Source organism: Amphibalanus amphitrite, unplaced genomic scaffold (assembly GCF_019059575.1).
Source record: "Amphibalanus amphitrite isolate SeventyFive unplaced genomic scaffold, NRLGWU_Aamphi_draft 000067F_arrow, whole genome shotgun sequence".
NCBI classification, from domain to species: domain Eukaryota; kingdom Metazoa; phylum Arthropoda; class Thecostraca; order Balanomorpha; family Balanidae; genus Amphibalanus; species Amphibalanus amphitrite.
The window spans coordinates 817,501-844,257 of record NW_024881563.1 but is presented as its reverse complement, the minus strand read 5'-3'; the positions used below and the strand labels follow the sequence as shown (position 1 = coordinate 844,257).

Sequence of the window (26,757 nt, the reverse complement as noted above, 5' to 3'; positions counted from 1 at the left end):
AAAAGTGGTCATCTCTGTGAGTATAAGAGACCTCCAAGTTATGAAAAGCTTTACCAATCTTCTAACAAAGAAGTCTTCTCAGCTAGTCTTCTAAGAAATAACTAAGTGGGTAGGTTAAAAAAAAAAACTCATCGGATTTCGGCCACTTTATTTTCAGGAGGCCCCCTTTTCAGCTTTTTAACTTTTTATTTTATTTTTGAAAAAAAATCGGCCAAGGGGGGGCCATGGCCCCCATGGCCCCCCCCCTTGTATCCGCGCCTGCCATCCGGTGCATTCTATCGTGCTTTACCATGTGTTTAGAAGGACTCATTTTTGGGAGTGGGAAGAAAAAAGGGGCATGGAGATTTTGGGGGGACTGTAAAATATACAGCAGGTATACCCGCGAGCATATCACTTGTTGTCGAACTTGTTCCAATACCCACGCTGTCGCCTGATTAATCCGCCCTTGTTCTGCCTCATTCTCTATTTCGCTTAGCATACTGTGGTCAAGTTGGAAGCTAAATAACATCATTCTCTGGCTTCCGACAGAGACATCATGGACGCTAGCGAATAAATATGTTGATATTGCACTACGTACTAAATACCCCAGATTAATGATATATCTAATAAAATATATGGTAATATTATAATACATATAACTATCTATTGGGCGGCCGCCGCCACTACCCGCCGTCTCCGCCGGCCGTCCCCATCTGCGTCTGCAGCCGCCGCCTCTGCGGCGGTGCACCGGTAGCGTCGGCTGGCGGCACCAACCAATCAGCGGCCGAGTTATGCCCCCGTCTAAGCCAATCAGCGACCGAGTCGCCTCGATGTGTCGATTGTCCCGAAGAGTCCCGAAGTGTCCCGAATTAGTCCCGAATCATCCAGAATGCGGCTATACCTTCAACACTATTCGGGACTCATTCGGGACACTTCGGGACACAATTCGGAATTTTACAGAGAAGGTATGCCCCCAGGTGGCTCGGTCTTATGGGGGGCGACATTCGCCCCCCCCCCGCCCTTCCACTGGCGTAATACTTTCAACCCTTACACTGCGCGTGTTAAAATCGGTATAGAATTTGCAAGTTGTCGTGTTTTGCGTGACATCGTTTCCACTTCCCAGTGTAGCTTGCCGAATGTTGAGCAATGATGCGAACTTTTTTAGGGAGCGATGTCACGCAAAAACCGATGTCTCGGATAAAATGCACGGAAAAAAAAAACGCGTAGTGGAGCCTGGGCTTGAGTGCCACTACTCCACCTCACTCTAGCCCCTGTTATTTCTTGTCTGGCCGACACCCACCGAGGAAAAAGTTGCCCTTGTAGTCGTCCGGTGGTGGCACGATGGGCTGCTCGTAGCCCATCACCGTCTTCATGGTGGCCTCCAGCGCAGCGCGGCCATACTTGTTATCGATGTTGAACCGTGACAGGTCACGCGACTCGGTGGCACGCCGGTCACCGTGTGTCAGCGCACCCTAAGGAAACGGTTCAGAGACAGTCACAATGGTCGCTGGTCAGATACAGTCACACACACTGGTCACCGATCAGTCACACTGGTCAGAGATTGTTGGAGAGATTGCGCACCATTGTAGTAGCTCCACATGTCATACTGACGCCCGCGTTTGCATCTCTATGGCCGGGATGCGTATTCCCGAAGTGTATTCCACGAGTTGCCCGACCAGGGCGGTGTTTCACGGCCGCTGCTAACATGCTGCCAGCATACACGGCAAATTCGTTTTCCATGGAGACATCAACACACTCGGACGCTCCAACAATGAGTGATTTGACCACAACCTATGAAGTCAGCTCGCGAAATGCGCTGGCAGCGTCGTAGCAGCGTGCGTGAAACACTGCCCAGTATATCCCCCAAATCACCCATCCCCAAAACCTGCGAGCGGAAAAAAAAATATATACATCTCCGCGTACTTTAAAACAGCTGCGGCTATTTCCCAGTCGGTAATCGTCGGTTGCGCCAAAATTTGGGCTGTTTCAGCCGATGATACGCCCACCACCCTGGCTGATCTGGGCTATTCACCAGTCACCAACCCACAGTGATGCAAATGGGGTTCACGAGTGGCCAGTGGCGTAGCCAGAAATCGGCGAAAGGGTCGAGGGGGCGACTTTGTCCCTTGAGAGGGGCGCCATTGTGAGCTAGTGTCAGGGGCGCCAGTCTAAAATGTAACGTCATATATTCATGCATGATTTACTAGGTGTTGCAAAATACGAGGATAAGAACCAGGTTTCACTGTTTTTTCCATAAAATCCAATTAATGCAATTTGCAGCCCGGTGTTTTTTTATCAAAAACCTTGATCTTTATGCATATTTAGCACGATATAGGAAACGAGCTCAGGCTACGGACATTTTATTCTCAAAATACGCACCCATGCGAATTCGAAACGGTAAAATATACGTTGATCGATAGGCACAATCTTTACTCTTTGCAAAAAAAAAAAAAAAAAAAATACAGATTCATTCACTGATCCAAAGTGACCTGTGAACTGCGGCCTCTGGTCAACCGGGGTGGCCGTGCTTAGAATCTCAGACCGCACGTATGTAGGATTCACGCTGCGACTAATTGCCTAAATTGAGTCAAGGAAAGACTTGAACATTTAAGACTATGATATCTACCATGAGATCCAAACTCATTGTCATACCAGCAGCGACTGCAGTCAGAGGCGACCGAACGCTGACACGTTCTGGATTTTTTTTTTCTCCACAAATCACCTTTAGGGGAGAGTGGGGCACATTCGTGCAAAAAATGGATAAATCCATATATCTGTTCGCCGGTTAGTGCAATGACAAAATTGTTGATTGTAGTATGGAAAGGAACTATTGCAGATATTTTTCCTCTTTAAAAGTTATCCTCCAAAGTTATCGCTTCTATGAGAAAAAATTACTTTTAATAACTCTGAACTTTTGCACGAAACTGCCCCCGGTATGGGGCACATTCGTGCAAGGGGTGGGGCACTTCCGTGCATCCTGCAAAGTTCGAGGAATTACCGGGCATTGCCAGAAATTTACCAAAATAAATTGGCAGGGGGTCCTTTCACATGATTCCTTTCCACAAGAATGCATTGCACAACATATGTAGAAAGAATGGGCTGGCCAACAAGAATGTGCCAACTGCCGGCCATCGACCCGCCTCCGTGACCTCTCCAAGGTCACGTGAATCACTTGTCACGACGTCGCAAGCAGCCGAGACTGAGTCAGGCGAGCGTTACTACTACAGATAAAGTCATAAATCGCAAAAACGAAAAAAAATATGGAGGAATGTGCCCCTAGGCAGGGCGTACACGAACCTGCCCCACAACGTTATTTGTAATATATTTCAAAATTTCTTATTGAAAAAATGACAGTTTTTCAACAAAAAAGTTTGCAGCAGTTCCGTGAATAAAGTGAGCTTCTTCGCCCCCAATTTTGAAAAGTTAAACCACATTTCCTAGTCAGGATCACGAAAATGGATGATATGAGAAAAGTTTGGAAAGCGCACGAATATTACAAATTTGCGTTTTTATCAAGCATGACAGCAGTTACAGTGCTGTCTTCTACAGTGAGCGAAGGGCGGCAATGATAGACATATTTTCATAATTTACCTTTAGCTCGTGCAGTCACTCGTCTTCCCATAAATTGCAAAAAACGAAGGTACCCCATGCACGAATGTGCCCCACTCTCCCCTACCATTCGATGTCTAGTGCGCAAAGCCCCTACTTGTAGACATGCATGACTGCATGAGTGCCAGATGGGTGAGGCGTGAGACTGTCCCATATAGTGACACGAAGGTTTATGATGTCTTCGGTCGACGTAGTATAGAAGACGACTTTTGATGATGAGTGTGCATGATCGACTTTGAATAAGCGCCATAGAGACTTGCTGATCTCACCGAACATTCGCCTTGCGTAATCCCCAGACCAAATATCTACATTGAGGGCCAGGTCAATTTTGTGACCTCTCATTACCTATTAGTTACCCCGCGCCGTGCTGGTGGCCTGTGTTTTCCGTGTCGTGCTGGGGGGAGAGGGGGGGGGGGGGCGTTTTCACGCGCCCGTCTAACTCGGCTCCTGAGCCACGTAGCGACACGCGGTAAGGGGCAATCGAAAGAGCGTAAAAAATAATGACGGAAAGACTTCGTTCAAGTTTTAGGTCAGGTCAAAGGTCAGGTCACCAGAGGCCACCAAAGGTCAAATTTAGTACATTTCAACAATTTTGGAAACTGCCGACGGCTAACTCGGGAACCAATATAGCTACAGCCCCGCGGAAAAGCGCATTCGAAAGCTCTTTTACAGACCTTTCTGAATATCGCTCTCAGATTTGATATCAGGTCAATGGTTTAGCCTCCAGAGGGCAAAAACTCTAAAAATAGCAGATTTTATTAAAAGCGTTTTTCTGCAATAACGTTTGGCTCAAGAGGGTGACGATAGTTAATTTGCCTGCATTGTGTTCCTCTCGTCGAGACGCGTCGAATGAACTATACGTTGACCTTGAAAGGTCATTTTGAAAATTTGACCTCAGGTCAAGGTCATGCTGCATATCAGTCGATCTGTATCGTCGAGCTGACCACAGCTGACGTGTTTTCACAGCTTTAGCACGTCTCTATCTAAGGTTATAGCAAAAAAAAAAAACTGCCGGCGACCGTTTATGACCGCAGATGACCTCAGGGGCACACAGAAGGGTCACAGGTGCTTTTTTCCGATTCAGTGTGCTATGTTTACCCATGAACCGATGTTTGAGAGGGTTTTGCACGACATTCGTCCAAAAGAGGCGCATTTGACTTTTCTCCTACTGACTTAAAAGGGAGAGGTCGCAAAATTGACCTGACCTTAGGTCACAGAAACCAAAAGTCCGAGATAAAAATTTCATGCATATTGTTAGTCTTATCAATCTCTGAAAGTTTCACAAGTGATAGTTCAGTCTGTGTAGCTATAGCGAGCCTTTAAACTTTTTTTTTTGAGGCAAGGTCACTTGACGTGCCCTGGTGACCTGACCTTGAACGACCCTCATCTGAAATTTTCACAATATGTGTAGAAAAGATTATGAACAGGTGTGCCAAAAACAGCAGCGCTGCGCGACGCCGTTTTTCAGATATTCGCGAAAAAAACCTAAGGGGGGGGGGGCGTAAAAACGCCCTCCCCCCAGCACGGTGCGGATTAATGGGAGACAATTGAAATGCTCTTCTTCTGAGCGAAAACAACCTCAAACATCTGGATACAGGTAAATATGACACATTTAATCGGGAAATGTCACTCGTGATGTGACCACTCTTATGTTAACGTCATCTTAGGTCATGAAAGGCCTAGTCCAGTAGCTTTTGGACAATAACTTTTGATAGAGATATGGTAGAGCAATGAAACACCCCATATAATTATTTTCCTTCTCGACAATATGGATCGACTAATATGCAATAGGACTTTTCCTGTTTAGGTGATGACCTTCAACTTAGGTCAAATTCTCAAAATGCCCTTGTCAAATGTCAAATTCTAGTTCATTTGACCAGTCTGTCTCGAAAAAATGGAACACGATGCCGGTTAAACTAATCTCGTGCAGGGGTGAGCCAAAAGGTATTACAGATAAACGCCCTCCGCAAAAACGTATATTTTGAGGCTGAAACGTTTATATAGGTCAAACCTGAGATAAGCAATAAGAGACAGAGAACGGCCAGCAAACGAAGGAACTATTTCTGGATGACAAGCGAATAGCCGCTCACGCAAGGAGCGGAGCTCCGCCCCGTCCAAAGTGGCCAACAAAGCAGAGACAGAGGCAGCATCACATCTTCCATCAAAGAACTGGTTTCTGGCTTGGAAGATGAGCTCCATCTTTGCATCCGAGTCGGTGCTGTCAGGAATCAGCTGGTTTAATGGAGTGAGACGACTAGCCATCGTGCCAGAGCTGCCTGGTCCTCGTAGCATATGCACCGATTCTTCTCGATCGGACTCTAAATTCTGTCCCTCCTGTGTATTACTTGAGGCATTGCTATGTAGCTAAGTCTTTGGCACAGTTTCATTATCCATGCTTTGCAAACAGTGCCATAACAACACAGTTAATTAACCAGTAAAACGCCTTTTGGGCGAAGAACGAGCGAGCGAGATAGTGAGCCCTGCAGGCTGCACGTGCGGAAGGGCGAGAGGGTACTTCCAACGGGCTTGCGCAAAGCACCCTTCTAACCGGTCGCTAGCGGTGTACCAAATTTGAACGCAATCGGCCCAACCGTTCCTGAGATCTGGAAGCGGCATTCTGCACGTACGCACGTGCAAACGGGGTCCAAACTGACTTTTGCACGGCACCCTACTAACTGGTCCCCAACCGTGTACCAAATTTGAGCGCAATCGGCCCACCCGTTCTCGAGATCTGGAAGTGCCCCCTGCACGTGCGCACGTGCAGTAGCACCTTAACCGCAACACATGGGAATGCATTGCCCGGTGGGTGCCTACCTGTATGTCAAGTTTCAGCGAAATCGCCCCAGTAATTACCGAGTTATTAAAACGGGAACAAATTTGACACCTCTTATTGTTGTATTTTGCACGTGCACTGGGGGTGACCCACATGCATCGAGAGTATCCTATTTTTGGTAGAAGGGATGCTGCTACCCTACAAAAATTACCGCAAGTTAATCACCCAAGCGGCTGCTGAGATATGAGCCTCCCAAAATCACTACTTTTGCAAAACAGCTTGAACACCCTTGACTTTTCACGTGGCACGTGCCACGACGGTCACTGAGATGTATCAAAAGTAGTCAATTACGGGGTAGAAGGGATGGGGCTACCCAGCAAAAAAAAGACTGCAGGCCAATCGGTCCAGCGGTTGCTGAGATATAAGCCTCTCAAAAGCGTTACAGGCCGGGCCGGGCCGGGTCGGGCCGGGCCGCTCATACCGAGATTTTTCCGTTATATTGAAAAGACTCGCTGCGCTCGCTCGCTCGTAATCACCAAGCTTCTTTGCAAGTTCCAATACAGTTGAATCGCGTATTGGAACGCGATTCAAAAATATGGATCGCGTCGCAATCGGAGACAGGGCTTGGATACAAGCGTCTCTGCCCACTAGGCATGGGGGTCTGGGGGTTCGCTCGGTGGAGACCCTGGCCTTACCATGCTACATCGCTTCTTTGACAGCAGCTACATCCCTCATCGCCTCAGTTATACCTACCATCGTGGCGAATGGCGCTACGCCCGCAGCTCTCGAACCAGCCCATGCCTCTTTCCTCGCCCGAACCGGCCTCACCACTCTTCCTGATCCATCGGTGGCCGGACGACAGAGAACATGGGATGACGCGGCGTGTACCATCATCAAGGAAAGCTTATTGAAAGACGCAAACCAAGTTCACAGGGCGCGTCTTTTAGCCTCGAGCGAGCCACATACCGGTGCATGGCTGCATGCGGTTCCCGTGCCCATTCTAGGCTTACATTTGGACCCCGAAACAGTCAGAGTTGCTATCGCTCTCCGACTCGGCGCTCCCGTTTGCGAGCAACATACCTGCCGCCTCTGTGGTGGTATTGTTGGTCACCTTGGGCACCATGCTCTATCGTGCAAGAAAAGTGCAGGCCGTTTCCCGCGCCACGCCCAGCTCAATGACCTGGTAAAGCGTAGCCTCTCCGTCGCCGGCATCCCTTCAGTTCTTGAGCCGGTAGGACTGGACCGTGGAGATGGGAGACGACCGGACGGGCTGACGACCTTTCCATTTAAATGCGGAAAGGCTTGGGACGCGACCTGCACGGACACATACGCCGAAAGCACAGTCGTTAACTCAGCACTAAAGCCGGGATCGGCTGACCTGGCTGCAGAGACGCGTAAGAAGCACCGATACCTCAGCATCTCAACGCAGTACCTATTTACGCCGGTTGCAGTCGAAACATCTGGAGTTGTTGGCCCAGCCTCCACTAGCTTCATCAACGAGCTAGGTCGCTTGTTGGTAGCTGCGACCGGCGAAAGGCGTGAGACGGCTTGGCTCTGGCAGCGTGTCTCAATGGCCATCATCCGAGGCAACGCAGCTGCAGTACGAGGCTCTGCGCCACAGTCAGTGTTTGACGCCGCCACGCAAGAGCATCACATCCCAACAGGCGCTTATGTGTCGCCAAGTCACACCAGCAAGCCTCATCACACATGCTCAAGTGCGGATGCGAAGTCCATTGCAATGTGCCCACGATATTCTTTGATGTCTGATTTGATGTATTCTTTAAACCACGCTCATCTGGGAATGACATTTTCAAAGGACTTGCGGTTTCATCAGCACATTAACGAAATTTGCAAAAAGGTAAACAGAACCATGAGCCCATTGTACTCCATTGCTCCATACATCCCCCGAGAAATTTTAGATCAAATTTACAAAACATCCACGAGACCACATTTTGACTTTTACGACACAGTTTATGACGGACATATTACGCTCCAGGACACACAGAGACTTGAAGTTTTACAAAACAGAGCGGCTCGGCTTGTGACTGGCACTTTATTTAGAACACCAACTGACAAATTGTTAAAAGACTTAGGATGGAACGAGTTAAAAACAAGAAGAGAGATGCACAAAATAACACTATATCATACACTCAATAGCCACATGCAAAAAACTCCCAACTACATCAAATCAATCATACCGGACACCCGCTCACAAAGAACAGGAAGGACCCTGCGAAATCACAGGAACCATACACTCCAACCACATCGCACCACATCCTATCAGTCATCGTTTTTCCTTTCAACTGCCAAACTATGGAACCACCTCCCAGAATCATTAAGATCCTTGCCACATACATCCTTCAAAAAAGAAATTAACCAGCGACTAGGGATGCCCAAACCCCCAGACTACTACAAAATTGGCTCAAAAACTGGAAATATTTTACATACCCGACTAAGAACTGAAATGTCTTGTCTAAATTCTCATCGTTTTCAAATCAACAAAGCAGATTCGCCTGAATGTTCTTGCGGCCACTTCAAGGAAGATGTCCGCCACTACGTAATATTCTGTCGAAATTATGATGCCCAAAGGAAAACACTATTTGATAACGCTTCTCGTATACTGGGAGACAATTTTGCAAATTACTCACCCGACCAAAAATTGAACATTCTTATCCACGGAGATCGCTTGAGTGGCGAGGGCAGTCGAGAAATGGCTTACGCCTTTCAAAAGTTTTTGACAAAAACAAATAGATTTCCGTAGTAACAAATAAATTCATTCAAAGTTTTCAAAATTTGCAATCCCGAGGGCTGAGCGGCTGATGGAACACCAAAATTTACCGCTCATGAGCGACTGGTCAGCGGCGGCGGCGGTTGTTTCACATGTTTTATTTTGTTTCAGAGTGGTGCCTCGAGTTAAGCGATTGCGCTTTTGCACCACTCTGCTATCACTTTTATGTTGCTACATTGTGCCATATGTTTCATTGATCATGCTTTATTTCTCGTGTATCTTTTGTTCCTTAATAAACGTTTTGTGTGTGTGTGTGTGATGTCACCAGCCCCTGAACTGACCAGCTTTGGAACAGTCTCGGCTGGCCAGCCGATGACCGCCCCAGCAGCACCAGCGCCTCGCCAGTCAGTAGCCGGAGACGAAGGAATCTCTAGGACTACTTCGTTCCTCATTTCGAAAACCAAAGCAGCGTCTCTCCCGGCCGGTTCTGCTGGCCTAGAAAACCTCGGGAACACCTGCTACATGAACGCCGTCCTCCAGGTACTCGCACAAACGCAAGCGCTGGTGAAATACATGGTAGGCGAGTTTCTCTATGAAAACACGAACAAGCAGCCGCTAAGCCAAGGTCAGGTGGCGACGGAAATCTCTCAGCTGTTTGAGGTAATTTGGTCGCAAAAGTTTCAATGCATATCACCTCACCGCTTTCGCAATGCAGTAAGTGCTCGTTGCAGGGACTTCGGCGGCATGGAAATGCAAGACGCGCATGAGTTCATAATCCTGCTACTTAGTTGGCTGCACGACGACTTGAATGCTGTGACTACGACTGGAGAACTGCCTCCCCGACCGCCGGCGGAAGGCCTCCCGAACATCAAGGCAGGCGAGGCGGCGTGGTGCGACCTCCAGCGGTACAACAGCTCGATAGTGACGCAACTGTTTCACGGGCTGCATAAGTCGACACTACTCTGCACCGGCTGCGGGTCCGAGTCGGTCACATTTGAAACATTCTCTCTGCTGTCGCTGCCGCTCGCGATAGGCAAAAGCAATCTGACTCAGTGTCTGGACGAGTACGTACGTGGCGACCTCATCACGGACTGGACCTGTCCAAAGTGTCAGTGTCGGTGCGACGTCCACAAGAAACTCGACCTCTGGTGGCTTCCACCCATTGTCATCCTCCACCTGAAGAGGTTCAGTTTCGCAGGCGGCACCGCGCGCAAGAACCACGCTCAGGTGACCTTCCCCCTGCGGGACCTCGACCTGAGTCGGCTGGCAGTTGGGTCGCACCCCAACACGTACAGGCTGGTCTACGACCTCTATGGCGTGGTAGAGCACCACGGCAGTCAAGATAGCGGCCACTACACAGCGTACAGCTTCAATCATCCCGCCGACAGCTGGTTCTTCATGGATGACTCTAAAGTGAGAGAGTGCTCTGCCGCCAGCGTTCGAGACGCCACCGCCTACCTTCTCTGCTACAGGGCCCGAGAGAGACACGCCCCTGAAGGAGTTTTCACTGGCGATGATGGTGCCAAGAGCACTGCCCCGGCGCACGGCGAGTGGCGAACCGCGCTGGCCGGCAGTAGCACCATACGCGCTCTCCCACCCTCGCGGTGGCGGGGCGGGACCGCCAGCAGCGCTGCCACGCGATTTGACTCGGCAGCCACGCGGACGGCTGACCTGGGACATGGTGGAGGGTAGGGGCCAGAAGGAGGGAGGGGAAGCGACGTGGTGACGGTGTGTGGGGTGACGATAATATTATGTTGCGCAGCTGGGTACAGCATTTCGAAAAATTGTCATAACTTTTGATCATGGATGTGAAAATATATTATCGATTGCTAGAAAAAAAAGTTGAATCGCACGCGATTTGAGTGCAAAAATCAAGAGAAGTGCCAACTTGTTCCCGTAAAATATTTTGAATATTGACCAAAAAGTGAGTTATTTCCAGATAAAATAACAGCGAAATCAGTTTTCGCTTGCCTATAAAGCTCACAGATATTGAAGCTCCACTATTAAAGGAACATTTTAGCATATGTTATTCTTGATAAAATTTCTTAGCCACGAAATACCAGCGCAAAATAAGGAGACACTGAAAACACGACCAATCACTCCGATTTACATAGAAAATATATGTCTCAACTGCGCCAAATATACAGACAGTTATATACCTACATGTGACGTCATGATTAGCCCGACCAATCAGAAGCAAGTTGTTTTCAGTCACAAATAAATAATTTCTGAGCTAACTAGGCATTTTTTTAACAAAATGATTTTAATGTTGTTGAGCGCTTGTGCGAGGAACATTAGTAAAAGCAGTTTTAGTATCATATGACCTTTCCTCGTAAAATATAAATTAGCAAAAAGAATATATTGATACTGATATTTCGATCACAGATCTTCGTCGGAATTGTTAACAATTCCGACGAAGATCTGTGATCGAAATATCAGTATCAATATATTCTTTTTGCTAATTTATATTTTACGAGGAAAGGTCATATGATACTAAAAATTATTTTAAATTAAATCATGATAAATTTTCAGCTTTCTTATTTTACCAAAACATACAGAGTGTGGAGATAGGTCCCAACCCTATTGTCCATCATCAAGAGCTTGACAGTTTCAGAAAATGCAGCATGTTGCATTGTCACATCCCTCTCAAATCAATCTCACCTGGTCATTAGAAGAGCACCTTACAGCTATTGAAGACAAGCGTTCAAATAATTCTTTCAGGCAATAGAAAAAGAAATAACGCCTAGGTTAAGGCAGGTAAAGACTTCATAAAATATTATCTAAAATAACTCTTAGATGTATTTCTGGATTTTCGGCAAGTCCAATTAGATAATATAAAACTGGCGCTTTATGTTCCAACTGGTGTGTGAGTGACCGCTAACAGAAAATGCTGATCAACGAAGCCAATGGAATTAGATTATAAGGCAGCATAAACCTTACTTACGGTTAATTCACATGACGGTGAAAACCCTGAACACGATATTTCTTACGCGAGCTGTGGACTTTACTATTAAAATGACGTCTTTTTCTGAAAATGTAAAAAAAAGATACTAAATCTTTGTTTGAGAGCAAGTTCTTAACTGTATAGCCTTATTATTTAGTAATTATGTTACAGGGAGTATGCGATTTCAGTTAGTTTGCAACGACCCTAGGGTGGTTGTAACCTCCCTGAACGATCAGTTTGTTTGCAACGACCCTAGGGACGTTACAAAATAACTGCTCGTTCCGGGACGTTGTAACGAAACTAGGGTCGTTGCAACCTCCCTAGTTAGTATGCAACGAACCTAGGGTTGTTACAAAATAACTAGGGAGTTTAAGAATTCATCGAGTCTCGTTCCACAGGAGGGCCGTCAACAATCTTGTCCAATGAAAATCTTATTCAACCTAGTTCAGAAGGAGAACATTGAAAGGAGAACAAAATTTGAACATTCAGCTCAGGAGTATTTCACGACGGCCATCATAGTACACACTAGGGTTACCCGCGTGCTCCGCAACGCGAAGAAGGGTTATTTTTGACCCGTGGGTATTTATTGTGTTGGTCTGTGTCGATTTGGTTGGTATCCATTTCGTTCGATTGCTTTTTGAGGGCTAAGCATTTTGTAATAAAACAAAAAAAAATACATCGCATCGAGGTGCCCGTGTCGTATTATCATGCGTTCTACCTAAGAATGATTCGAAAACTGGCGTGAAGTCTTTTGAGGGCCATCGATGAATTTCGCTAAAAATGACAGTGTAATGGTTTGGAACATTTACATTTTTAAGAATACTGTTGCTCATCATGCAAAAAGGAAGACTGAACTTTGGACAGAATTGAATGCTCTTTCCAACGGTGCCATTTTTAATTGCCAGATACATCAGATCATGGAGCAAAACCATTTTGAGGAACAAAGTGGCACAAAATTGGCAAACACCATTTTCTCCCGTGATTTGTACCACTTGATTTGGATCAATCAGCTTTTCACAATTTTTATATGATAGGCGGTACATTTCTCTTGCCAACAGGCGTTGTTCCAACTCGCTCTGTTTAACGGTCACCTAAAAATAAAATCAATTCCAAAATCCGCCCAAAACCGCAATTTTTCAACAAAATTGCCCTCCCGGTGCACGTGGCGCGTGCTATCCTCTGTATCGCACACCATTCAATTGCCCATTCAAGTATCTACACGATGCTGTTTCCCCGTGCCGGTCGGACCCCTGGTCACCAAGATATTGCGCCGGAACCGGACCCGTGTCGGCCAAAATTAGCCGTTTTCGCCCGATTTCGCAAACCGATTTATACATGTAAAGTCTATGACGCGAATTTGCACTTTTTGAGCACGCACCACGCGCTCCCTATAAATCCGATCGAGCTGAGACCCCTCAAAGGCACGTCGCGCATCCTTGATCTATAAGTTGTGCAAATTTCACCGGGCTAGGTGCAACGGTCTGGCCTGTAGTCCACGCAAAGCACCACCAAGTCGGGACCTCGGTAACGGACAGACACACCCTCCTCAAATAGTAATATAGATTTTGTGCAGATCAGGTGCACATTTGGGGAAGATTTGTTCAAATTAGATGGGCATTCGCCAGGAAGCCCTTCGTAAAAACGGCTATTATCCGCTCGTTTCCAGTCTTTGTGATTGTAAGCGTTCAAACATGTGAAATGATGGTGGTCCCATGCATTATGGTGGGTGTCAAGGTCACGCGAAGGTCAGGTCAAGGTCATTGACCTTTGATGAACTTAGTTCACTTCTTCTGGGTTCATATATTTTATGCTAGTTTTTGGAGCTGATCTCGAATTCAGCATCCACTTAAACATTTACGAAGTAATTTTGGCGCCTTCGTACCATGTCACGGAGCTGTCAGCGGTGGTTGACACCTACTATGGACAGCTAGCAAGACGCCTACTGGTTGACCTGACCTGACCTGACCCGATCTGGCCTAAAAACATCAAGACATCATCGGTGATCAAAGCTAACATGAAATTCGTGATCAGCGCTGCGAAAAACCTTATAACAACCTAGCTCTCCAAAGTTTTAACAGGTCCCGATTTTCCCGACTTTTGAGTCACTGACCTGACCTTGAAGGTCAACCAATAACCTAGCACAGCCCTGTGCGTTTGCGGCTAGCAAAACACCAATAAGGGCGAGAGTTAACCCCGCCGGACCTGTTGGTTTTCTACATACGCGCCGGCCGGGGGGAGGGTTGGTACGACCCCCTCGTCGTTTTTCGCCCCTGATGGAGGTAGAGCGTCGCGGAAAAACGAGCGTGTGTGCCGCTAGGAGACACAGCAACTAGTACCCGATTTTAAGGTCTCAGGTCAACCGGTGACCTCTGAGGTCAGGTCAAGTGACCCAAGACACGGATTCGGTTTTTGATAAATAACTTCTTCAAAAACAGTCGCAAAGCGCGATTTTAGCATCAACGTGCTCGCCTTGCTCAGGCGCGTCGAATGGTATACTTTTTGTTCGGGTTAGGTCAGCTTGAGGTGTTGACCACGGGTCAAGGTCAGGTCAGAGCCCCTAGGTCGCGAAATTGATCAAAAGAGGTCATGTTGCATATTATTCGATTCGGCAGGTCTCCCTCAGTCCATTGGTGGCTTGACCGACTCGCTAGCACAGTTTGATCGGGAGTTATTGACGAAAAGCTCGTATGACCCTAGTGACGTCATAAATGACGTCACGCAACGTCACCAATGCAAAATGGAAGCATCTAACCTTGCAAGGAGTGCATGAAATCACGATCCGTGTGTTAGAGATCGTTCCCGGCGCCAGAATAGCAGTTTTCATTTTTCTCAATTGTCTTATAGTGGTGAGGTCACGTGACCGACCTGACCTCATGTGATCTTTAGGAAAAATCCTAGAGGTACAAATTGTGAGACTTCTAAAAGATGCACGTACTGTAAGTTTCATCACCCTGTAAAAGCTCCTCTGGGACTGAGGGCGTTGCGAAGTTGCGGCATCTAAGGACCGTTCACTTATGACGTCATAGGTCAGTACCCTGACCTGACCTGAAAATCTGGTTGGTGTCACAAGATCGAGGCTTGAATCAAAGGTCAGGTATGCCTAGGTTCAGCTCTCTGTTGCTAGCGTGTTCGGAGCTATCGCGAAAAAAAACTAGGGGGCGAGGATTAAGCTAGTCTGGGTTGGGTAAGTTTGGGTCAAGTAGTAGACGTCCCACCCTCACCACCTGTTTATAGCAGGTGTACCTAAACCACCAGCGAGAGCTTCGTAGCAAGTTGCATTGGCACCACAATATACGGATACCTTCTCAAATGTCTCAACGAATGCTGGATTCGAAATAAGCTTAACAAATCCCTTAAAATCGTAAAATTTGAAACAGTCACCCGAAGTCACCAAACGTCAATGACCTTGACCTGGCCGACAACTGACAAGTCAACTTGAAACCCATCATGATGCATGGGGCAACCATCAGTTCACATGTTGGCACGTTTATATGTAATCACAATAGAAGTCTGGAAACGCAATTTTATGTGCGCTAACATAAACGGCAAATCATTTCGGTCTGCCATGGTCTCAGAAATCAGATCAAACGTCAAAGGTCATTGGTTTCAGGATCATGAACTGTATAGGGAATGTGTAACCAGTAACGTAGATAAGTTAGACATCAAAAGTTCGTCACGATCGGCCGCTTTTAGCGCGAGATAATCGCGAAAAAACGAGGGGTTTTATCACACCCGCACCCCTTAAACGTAAGGGATACCCGCACACGGATAGCGACGGATATCTATCACACCTACCACAGTAACTATATTTTCTACATGTAAGCATATGCTGGCGAAATAATGCAGTCAAAATTATCACAGTTACGTGCTCTGTCCCGGGCACCACATACTAGTAGGAATACATACTCTTGAGCTGAATGTTCAAATTTTGTTCTCCTTTTCTTTCAAACTGAACATAGGCGTAGGAACAGGGGAGGGGGGCAGGTGGGCAAGTGCCCACCCACTTTTCGAGGTGGGGGGGGGGGGGGCAACCATGTGTCTTGGCCCACCCACTTTTTACTCGAGGCCCCTCGTCTCGATTTGAGAGGACGTCGTCACCTTCCACTGCTTCCAGAATAAACAAACTCGGTAAAAATAAGTTCCACGAATCCCCACGCACGGACTCCAAGGGGCCGTGATGGATCCAAGGAGGCCCTCTGTTCATACTTGTCAGTCGAAGCCCCTGAGACTGATGACCTGAGAGGCCCTAGTGGATCTGAGGAGGCCCCCATATCCACACTGGTCTGGGGAGGCCCCTGACACTGGTGGTCTGGAAGGCCCCTCTATCCACACTAGTCAGAGGTCTGAGACTGGTGGTCTGGGAGGCCCTTCCATCCACACTAGTCAGAATAGGCCCCTGACACTGGCGGTCTAGCCAAGGCCCCTACCCTCACTAGTCAGAGGAGGCCCCTCTATCCTCAATAGTCAGAAGAGGCCCCTGAGACTGATGGTCTGGGAGGCCTATCCATCTACACTATAGTCAGAGGAGTAGTCAGAGGTACACTGTAGTCAGAGGAGGCCCCTGAGACTGATGACCTGAGAGGCCCTTATAATCACACCAGGCTGAAGAGGCCCATGAGACTGATGGACTGAGAGGCCCTTCTATTCATACTGGCCACAGGAGACCCCCAAAACTTTTGGTCTGGGAGGTCCCTCAATGTTGAACGTTCATTGTGACAATTATGACTAGATAAGTGAAACTTTTTTAAATATAATGGTACTGTATTATAGAAAGCCTTCGCAAACGCGTTTCGATTATATCATCTTCAGTGCTAGCTTCCCATAATACAAAAAGAAAATGGTACAAAAGTTCACAACACATCGCAAATACACACGCTGCAATTTTTTCCTCACAATATCACGGGTAGAATGTTTTTATATACTTCTGGAATGCAAGACCGCAAATCGCCCCTCCTAAGGTGTAAAAGCCCCCCTTATGGTTCGTATATGGCACACTTTGAATTAATGCCGACTCAAAAAATTTTCTGTGCGATCTCTTCAGACCTGATTTCACCGCACTGGCTTTATCCCACTTAGGTAGGTGACCCTCTGTTTCGGCATGTTTGTCTAACTCAATTACGTTACATGCCAAAACAGAGGGTCACCTACCTAAGTGGGATAAAGCCAGTGCGGTGAAATCAGGTCTGAAGAGATCGCACAGAAAAATTCTTGAGTCGGCATTAATTCAAAGTGTGCCATGTACGAACCATAAGGGGGGCTTTTACACCTTAGGAGGGGCGATTTGCGGTCTTGCATTCCAGAAGTATATAAAAACATTCTACCCGTGATATTGTGAGGAAAAAATTGCAGCGTGTGTATTTGCGATGTGTTGTGAACTTTTGTACCATTTTCTTTTTGTATTATGGGAAGCTAGCACTGAAGATGATATAATCGAAACGCGTTTGCGAAGGCTTTCTATAATACAGTACCATTATATTTAAAAAAGTTTCACTTATCTAGTCATAAAGGTCCCTCAATCCGGCACCAGTCAGAAGAGTCCCCTGAGACTGATGGCCTGGGAAGCCCTTATATTCACACTAGGCAGAGGAGGCCCCTGAGACTGATGGTATGAGAGGCCCTCATATTCACACCAGTCAGAAGAGGCCCCCGAGGCTGATGGCTGTGAGGCCCTTCTGCTCATATAACTGGCCACTGGAGGCCCCTGAAACCGGTGGTCTGGGAGGGCCCTCTACCCACACTAGTCAGAAGAGGCCCCTGAGACCGATGGTCTGAGAGGCTCTTATATTCATACTGGCCACAAGAGGCCCCTGAGACTGATAGTCAGAGAGGTCCACTCCTAATGAATCTGAGGGGGCCCTCTATCCACATTTACACTTTTCTAGGGAGGCCCCTGATGGTCTGAGAGGCCCTTTTATTTATACTGTCCACAGGAGCCCCGTGAGATTAATGGTCTGAGAGGCTCTTCTATTTATACTAACAAGAGGAGGCCCCTAGGATTGATGGTCTAACAGGCCCTTCTATTTATGCTAGCCAGAGGAGGCCCATGAGACTGATGGTCTGAGAGGCCCTTCTATTCAAACTAGGCAGATGAGGCCCCTGAGAATGATAGTCCGAAGAGCCATGTGGCGGCAACTGGCCGTGGCCATATTTCGGCTCGCTAGGGCCCCACAGAGCTCATGAGAGCACCTCAAGGGCTCCTAAGTAGACACGCTTATTCCCCATAAGGGTGCCACGCCGGCTTCTGAAGGCTCCTTGTAGGTATCTAAGGGCCCTTTCCGGCCTCTAACGGCTCCACCCGCCAGTGGCGGCGGAAGCAGGGGGGCAAGGGGGGCAGCTGCACTCTAAAGCTATGGAAAGGGGCGCCTCGAAAATCTGTAGATGAGGCAGGCGAAAATCTGTAGGTGCGGCAGCCATAAAGCTGAGCAGTGCGAGGCGACACCGCAACTGATAAAGGCACTTGTGACACGAAGAGGGTGGCAATGACGTGGGAAAAGTATCTTTTGATATGCTGAAGAGTGGAGGGCATCCTTATCTGAAACAAAGGCAGATGCTGCCGACCCTGTCGAATATAATCTTGCCAGGCGATAAAGGCTAGGAGGGCGCAGCTACTCGAGAAGCGCGCCATGCGGAAGAGGGGCGCCTGCATGCGAAAGAGGGGCGCCTGTGTGTGGGACGAAAAAGAAACATTTATGGAGACGTCTTTGAAGGCGATAGCCTCCGAACGCCAACACGAACATATGAGGGCTTATAGCGTTGCAGGCTCCATGCGACAAAAAGGGGCGCCTGATGGCCGATATGCGAGAGGAAATTAGTTTGTGTAACATTTATCGGGGGCGGTTTGCCGTTTACAACATATGAATGTTAACCCTAGGGGAAGTTGGGGGAACGCCGAATACTTTTTTTTCTGACGCCCGTAGCACGCAAGGTAGACAACATAAGCTATTCTTGTTGGCGTCATTCGAGAGGCCAGTCTTTTGCCTTTCAAACATACCAGGCGCATTTGATGAATTCGCATACCGTTAAGCGCACAAACTAAAGATATCAAAGAAGTGACTTTTTCGGCGTTGCCCCGGACTGCGGGGAAAGCCGAAAATGGGAGAAATGATCTACGGGGAATGCCGACATTGATGTTTTGCCACTTTATCTCAAACTTTATCCAGAATTTATCAAAGCTGACACGCGTTTTAAGAGCTTGAGGACGCTTGGTGCACACTGGAAGTTATAATTGTGTGATATACTAAGAAAATGCCAGGTAAATAATTCCTTATAGGTAACAGGCCGTTGTGTCGGTTGAAAGTGTAATTTGTGTGACTAAAAATTCGCGTTGCTATTATACAGCAGTAAAGTCCACGTAGCGTGCTTTAGCGTGCGTAATTGCACGTTTTCGGCATTACCCCAGCCAGCCATACTTTCATTTGCAGGCCCATAACTTTTTAACGTGCCGTATAAATTTCAAATAGGCAGCACACTTATGCAAAGACATGCTGAAGATTACTTGACCGAATTGGCCAGACAAACAGTAGCATAATGAGTAAGAAATACAGCTTCAAAGGCGCATATAGTACAAGGAACGCGTACCTTGAAAACGTTCTTGGCGCCCTCACAGCCGAAGTATTCCGAATGACGACTCGTAACAAACATGCGATAATTGTAGTCACTTAAGCTTCAGAGCATCACTGACAGGTGGCATCCATGTCTTACGGTTTTCGAAATATCTCGAATTTCGGCTTTGCCCCAACTCCGGCGTTGCCCCAACTTCCCCTATTAGTGGCAGGGGGGTTGTTTTTATCCACCCCTCAGGTTTTTCGGGAATATCTCCGAAACCGCTGAAGCTACGATGCTGAAATTTTCTGACTTTTCCTAAAACTAAATTGGGCACATTCCCTGAAAATTTCAAGTTCATAACTTTACCAGGGGCGGCTCCAGAGCACTGGGAATTGGGGGTCCTATTCGTGAAGCGAGTCATTTGGGCGAAGATCACGATGCTGCACCAGTTTTACGAACAGTGAATGAAAGGTGTCATGTGATAACATATACAAAGTTATTGTGCATCCTCTTTTGACACGTTTTTGCTATAATAGGCGGATCCAGGCGTCCAAAAAGGGGGGTTATTTTTTACCTCCCAACATAGGTGCCCTGACACCGCCTATGCATGACCAATACAATTTTAGTCGTTCTCTCATAAGAAAATTGTAACATAACAAGACCATTGCCACCCTTTTTAGAAACAGTACCAACAAAAATCTTATTTACTATACTTTTTGTGTACCCCCAATCTCAATGATCTGTATCCGCCTATGATTTTTGAAAATGCATATTTGATATTTTTAGGATCCATGTGAATTCCTGGTTCATTCTCTATCGATCGGCAAAAGTTGCGTTAAGATTGGTTCAGAAACCTGGCCGTGATAAACAGTCTAAAATGTATCTGCAGTTTGCCCGTTTTTACCCCCCTCTACCCCCCTATTGACATTTTTTAATTTTATTTTTTTTAGAAATGTAGATCTCGTTGGGCCAAATCGAAAGCCGTTTCAATTTTGAAAATCTGCCGGTTAGATCTCGAGATATCAAGGGGGGTCGTAAACAGCCCCCCCCCCCCCCCTGCCACTAATATGGGGTAGCCAGGAGCCTGCCACTAATAGGGTTAAAGGGACCCTCCCACCTTCAAAAAAGTTAATGAATTGGCACGAAAGTGATGTCGCTCGGTTCAGAAAGAGCGAAAACGAATATCTACCAAATTTCATCGAAAAATATTCACCGGTTTTCAAGATATTAGACTTTTACTTTTGTTTACTTTTTGGGATCTCCGCTGTTCCTAGCGACTTTATTTGAAAGTGCGGCATTTGTTGCGCGCAAAGCAGCATATACCACCGCGTGCTACCAAACGTTTTAGTAAAAGATTTAAAAATCGTTAGATCTCCGCTGACGTCACAAATTCTAAGGGGGCATACCAATGCACTAGCCCCTTAGAATCCGAAAACTGCAAGTTTGAAATTCCATATCTCCGAATTAAAGCATTTGTCGATGTTGTGAGTGCCCAAACCGGTATTTGCAGGCCATGGCCACCAATTTGGCTATCTCAACTCAAAACTAATGTTAAGGTGGGAGTGTCCCTTTAAGGGAGGTCCGAGATTGGGGCCTGTAAAATTGCACTGTCCGTATGGGTGGTTACACCCCTAGTGCTAGGGCGTATTTTGCGTTTTTTTTTTTTTTACTGGGGAGATGATTATGACCAGGAATGCAAACTTCTATGGGCGCCTGTATAGGGACGAAACTGATTTTCCAGTGCAGGGACGGCCATCGGCATGGTAAGGGGCGCCCAGCGGGAAGGGGCGCTTCAATATCGTTTGCACCCCTATCCTAGAATACCTTCCGCCGCCACTGCCACCCGCCTGTGATGGCTCCACACCAGTGTTTATGAGCGCCACACAGCGGCGCCTTTGAGGGTCATACTACTCTTAGGGCCCTATATCGGTGGCTCTGGGGGCCCCACACCGGCGCCTCTGTGGGCCACCACACCTGTGCATCTCAAGGCTCTATAGGTACATCTGAAGGACCCACACCGACACCTCTGAGGGCCCCACACCAGTATCTCGGAGCTCTGAAGGCCCCACACCGGTGACTGAGGACTCACCGGCTCCTAAGAGCACCATGTTGATGTCTAACGGCTCCACAAGGCCACTGAAGGCACCACACAAGCTCTCACTGAGCTCTTATGTCCATGTACCGGCCTCTGAGAGATTTAAGCCAGCGCATTCATAGCTCCACACCAGCAATTGTAATGGCTTCACACTGAAGTATCTGAGGGTTCCACACCGGTGTCTCTAATGGCCACATACCGGCATCTCTGAGGGCCCCATACCGGCGTCAACGAGGGTCCACATCTGGCGGGCACCCATCAGCAACTGAAGGTCCCACACTGTCGACTCCGAGAGCCCCATCTGCGTCTGGGAGCACCATGCCGTCTCTAAGAACCACAGCCGCTCCTCCGTACGAAAAAAGGGCGTCTGCATGCCAAAGGGGAGCGGTTCTGAGACAGTAGGGCACGTACGTGCAATAGAGGGGCGCCTATGAAGCCCATTGGGGCGCCTCAATGCGAAAGAGGGGGCGCCTCTGAGGCCTACATATAATGGCGTCCACATGCAATAGAGGTCTGCAAATTGCAATTGATCAATGCCATGGGGGTGCATTCATAAGAAACAGGGGCGCCGGCATGGCAAAGAGAGGCGCCTTCAAGTGTCCATAAAAGAGAGACGCCTATGATAAGCGCACATTGTATGCGACTGTGGGACATACATGTATAGGGATGTCTCTGATTACTATACATAGGGCGCTTATATGCCAAAGAGGGCGCCTATGAAGCTAATGGGGGCACCTGGGAAACGAGGAAGACATTTGTGTAAGGGTTTTCAGGGGTCATGCGCCGCTTGCGGCAAATAGATTCTAAAAAAAAAAAATCGGAGGGGGAATAAGTTTTAAAAATGGTGCGGACTGTCCGCACTGTTCGCTTAAGCGGTTACGCCCCTGACATCTGCCCGATCTCAGAAGCTAGATTTGGAGGTCATACTTGAAAGCAGCCAGCAGGACGAGGCAAAAGTTGGAGGCCCCTGAAAATAGGAGGCCCCCTGGAAAAGGAGGCCCCTTGACAGGGTGGCCCATCCACTTTTCATGACGTTCCCGCCCGTGAAACTGAACTAGATTGAACAAGATTTTCATTGGACAAGATTGTTGCTAGCCCTCCTGTGAAACGAGACTCGATGAATTCTTAAACTCCCTACTTATTTTGTAACAACCCTAGGTTCGTTGCATACTAACTAGAGAGGTTGCAACGACCCTAGTTTCGTTACAACGTCCCGGAACGAGCAGTTATTTTGTAACGTCCCTAGGGTCGTTGCAAACAAACTGATCGTTCAGGGAGGTTACAACCACCCTAGGGTCGTTGCAAACTAACTGAAATCGCATACTCCCTGTAACAATTATAAATTTTATGGCTGTTTGTAGAGACACAAAAAATTTATTGCCACTTCTTTGCTATTGACGTCATTAAAAACTCAAATAAAATTTTTGATTGAAAGAGGCAATTGTGGATCGCACGTCCTTGGTGACTTGAGCGAAGATTGAAGAAAAATGAAAATCAAATTGGAAAAATCAAAATAGATGAATGCTCTTCTTTCTTGGATGCTCACTAGTGTTTTGATGCCTTGCATATAAAATTAGTTTGAGACTTGCTCAGAAGGCTGCTTCAAGTCTGGCATATCACACCCCAGAAAATATGCAAGGTAAGAAAGAAGCAAGTTTTGACTAGACAATCACTAAAATTCTTCTGAATGCTTGAGACGAGGTGTTATTATCACTGATGTTAGTTGTCGGACTTTCGTCCCCGTCTTGAGTTGAGATGTTAGTTTCACAACGTTTCGGCCAGTTACTTCTCCGGCCGTCGTCACTGCCGACGGCCGGAGAAGTAACTGGCCGAAACGTTGTGAAACTAACATCTCAACTCAAGACGGGGACGAAAGTCCGACAACTAACATCAGTGATAGACAATCACTGTTTGACAGTCCATCAACTTCAGTTTCATTTTCCATAGCATTGATAATGAAAAGCATCAGGGTCTGTTGTTCTGTCCCACAACCATGCTTCAGGATTTGGCATTAGATGTCTACACTGCTAGTGCTTCTATTCTGGTTCGTTGTTTATGTTTTCTGTTGATGTAGGTACCTACTTACCCATCTTTCTTAACTCCTTGCAAGGGCTTGTGTAGGCATGCGTTGCGCATCAGACTTCAGGCCTTCGGCCTGAAGCCAGATACACAACCACTTAACCTATGATGCTTCATGAGCTTGAGAATCTATAGCCCATTGCAATGTGCTTTTGGCTATATGTTTTAACTAAAAACAACTTATTATATACTATTTGGTTGCATTTCATTGAAAGTATCCACGGCCGGCTGACGGCTGGCTGCCCATAGTTTGCCACGGCTGTGGGCGGCTGTGGCTGTGGAGGCACGGCTGCGGGGCGGCTAGGCTGCGGAAAATTGCAGCCGTGCAGAACTCTACAGCAGGGGCACTGCGCCCCCCATCTTTCAGGGGGGGGGGGGACAAACATATCTTTTTGCCCCGCAAAATTGTTAGTACCACAATACTTCCATACTACGTCATGAACATATGCTAGTTTGGCTGAGTATCTCTTTATTAAGTTTATAGAGCAGGGCCTCGGTTAACATGTTAACTACTGGGGCAAATGCCCCAGTGGCCAGTAGTTTCAAGGAATGCCCCAGTAGTGATCAGCTTTTGCCCAACTTCCACAAAAGGAAAACAGTTTGCTCAAAATAAACGCATTTTCCTCCTGTCCTCCTCCTGTCCTAGATTTCAGACACGACGCTCCAATTTAAGCGAATGCGCTTATGTGTCTGTCTGCAATAAGTTAACATGCATGTCTTGCAATGTGTGATCAATAAACTGGTTGATGATGATGATGATGATGATGATAAAACCCATTGGCTGTAAGCAGCATGCTGATAATGATTGGCTGACGCCAAAATTTCCAAATTGGGAAACTGCCAAGGGCCAACTCGGGAAGCAAGGAAAAGCGCATTCGATAGCACTTTTACGGATATTTCTGAGTAATGTTCTCAGATATGACCTCAGGTCAACGGTTTAGCCTCCGGAGGGCAAAAACTGTAAAAATAGCCGTTTCCACGAAAAATGTTTTTCGACAACTTTTGACTTAAGAGAGCCACGACATTGCTTTTGGCAGCTTCGTGTCGTGTTCCTCTCGTCGAGACGCGTCGAACGAACATTTGTTGACCTTAACCCTCGCCCTGGCAGGACATTTTTCATAACATGGCCTGGCAGGGGGAGGGGTTGATGCGACCCCCCTCGCGATTGGCTTCTATGGCACTTAGAAACACGAAATCTGGTAGGTAGGTGGGCCCCCAGGAGTTCTCGCCCCTGTGCAAATTTGGTTGCTCTAGGTCAATATTTAGGGGGGTTTAGGGGGGTATGAAAGTACAAATTTCGCTAAAAACAGGTAAAAAGTTTTCGCTTATAACTTTTGATCTAATTAAGATAGAGAGAAAAGAAAAGCACCAGTGAACTCAGCACGTCAAGGCGCGTCATATGGTATACTTTTTTGTTTGCTAAGTGTACTTAGTTTTTCTTAATTTTTAAGTAAACTTTAATTAACTAATTAAGTTCAAGTTAACCAAATTGCATCATATCGCATATCATTCGATTCAGCTGATCACCAGGAACACAATGACATCATTTTTTTAAGCTCTAGCGTCATTATGTGCCAAGTTATTGGCAAAAACGTCATTTGACCTCAGTTGACCTCATTTGACCTGACCCATGGATAGGTACACCAAACAAAGAAGCACCAAGTGACCAGCTGTTAATTACTATGGTTTCAAAGCACAAAAGTGATGGAACGAAGCGGATATCTCCAGTATTTTCCGAATTTAGTATTTTCCCATAGGCTTAACATTACGACGTAGTGACCTCTAACTGACCTCAGGTCAGTGACATCAAAAAACCCGAACTATATATTATACAACTCGGTGAACTTAGCACATCCTGAAAGTTTGAAGGAAATCAGTCCAGTGAGTTGGACAGGTGCAAAAAGAAATTTGAAATTTGACCATGACCTTGTACCGGTTTTTCTGACCTGGTGACCTGACCCAAGGTCACCCGGACTTGAAATTTTCAGGTCATACGTAGAAAGGTTGCCCCATAGGCTGTGCCACATTTGGCCCGTTTTTACGCTATCGTCGAAAAACCTTAGGGGGTTGCATCAACCACCCTAAGGATGCAACCCCCCTTAGGTTTACGGACCCTCGCCCCTGCCAGGGCGAGGGTTAAAAGGTCATTTTGAAAATTTGATCTCAGGTCAAGGTCATGACCTGACCGGAAAGGGTCATGTTGCATATCAGTCGATCCGTATCGTCCAGCTGAACACAACTGAAGTGTTGTCACCGCCCTAGCACGTCTATCAAAAGTTAAAGCCAAAAAACTGCTGGTGACCATTCATGACCTGAGATGACCTCAGGGGCATACAGAGGGGTCACGGCGTAAAAACGCCCCCCAGCACGGCGCGGATTAAGACAGCACACTCCTGTTTAAGACACTCTTTTCGGAACGAGAAATGGAATATATTTGCCTCGGGTGATCGTTGAACCGTAAAAACTTCTGATTTGTGCTGGTCTCAGCTCTAGTATGTGCCTCCCACGGGGGTTAACTTTATTTCATTTGCTAATGAACACCCTGTATAGACAGAAACGAAAGAAACTGCATTCGATTTATTCTGGCACAAGGATTGATAGAGCATCTGAGATGTCCGACGACCTCAGGCTTCGAATTTTATCGCCGCTGTGACGCCCAATGTGCAGAACGATGGTTGACAGGGTGAACGGTTGGCTGACACTCACCAGACTCTCCAGCCGTTTGGCGACAATGGAGGCGAACCGTCGCTCGCCAGCCAGCTCCGAGATCAGGAACACATATTCGGGCGCGTTCACCTGGTTGCTGCGATGGGTGCGACCTGTTGGCGAGTGCACGAGCGGTCAAGGTACAGGTCTCGCGGGTTTTAAGCGTAGGTTTTGCCTTTCCGGCTATATCTTTTTCGTCTTCAGCTTTATAGGCTTGAAGATGTGACCCATTTATTCGTATAACTCCCTTTCAAGATCGTGGAAAAAGGTTCGATCGTATGCCGGCTAGTTTCGGAGAA

General features: G+C 47.1%; 1 protein-coding gene across 2 annotated transcripts in view; it reads right to left on the bottom strand.

Moving 5' to 3' along the window:
- Positions 1–26,757, bottom strand: part of LOC122378894 (protein strawberry notch homolog 1-like) — a 550,127-nt gene that overhangs the window by 168,449 nt on the left and 354,921 nt on the right. For both annotated transcript variants that reach the window (XR_006256101.1, XM_043360535.1), the window contains exons 18-19: positions 26,459–26,571; positions 1,280–1,451 (exon numbers count right to left, since the gene is read on the bottom strand). Coding sequence is in view for 1 of the 2 variants with exons in the window: in XM_043360535.1 (XP_043216470.1) it covers positions 1,280–1,451; positions 26,459–26,571 (285 nt within the window). In the remaining variant the exon portion in view is untranslated. The remainder of the gene's footprint in view (positions 1–1,279; positions 1,452–26,458; positions 26,572–26,757) is intronic.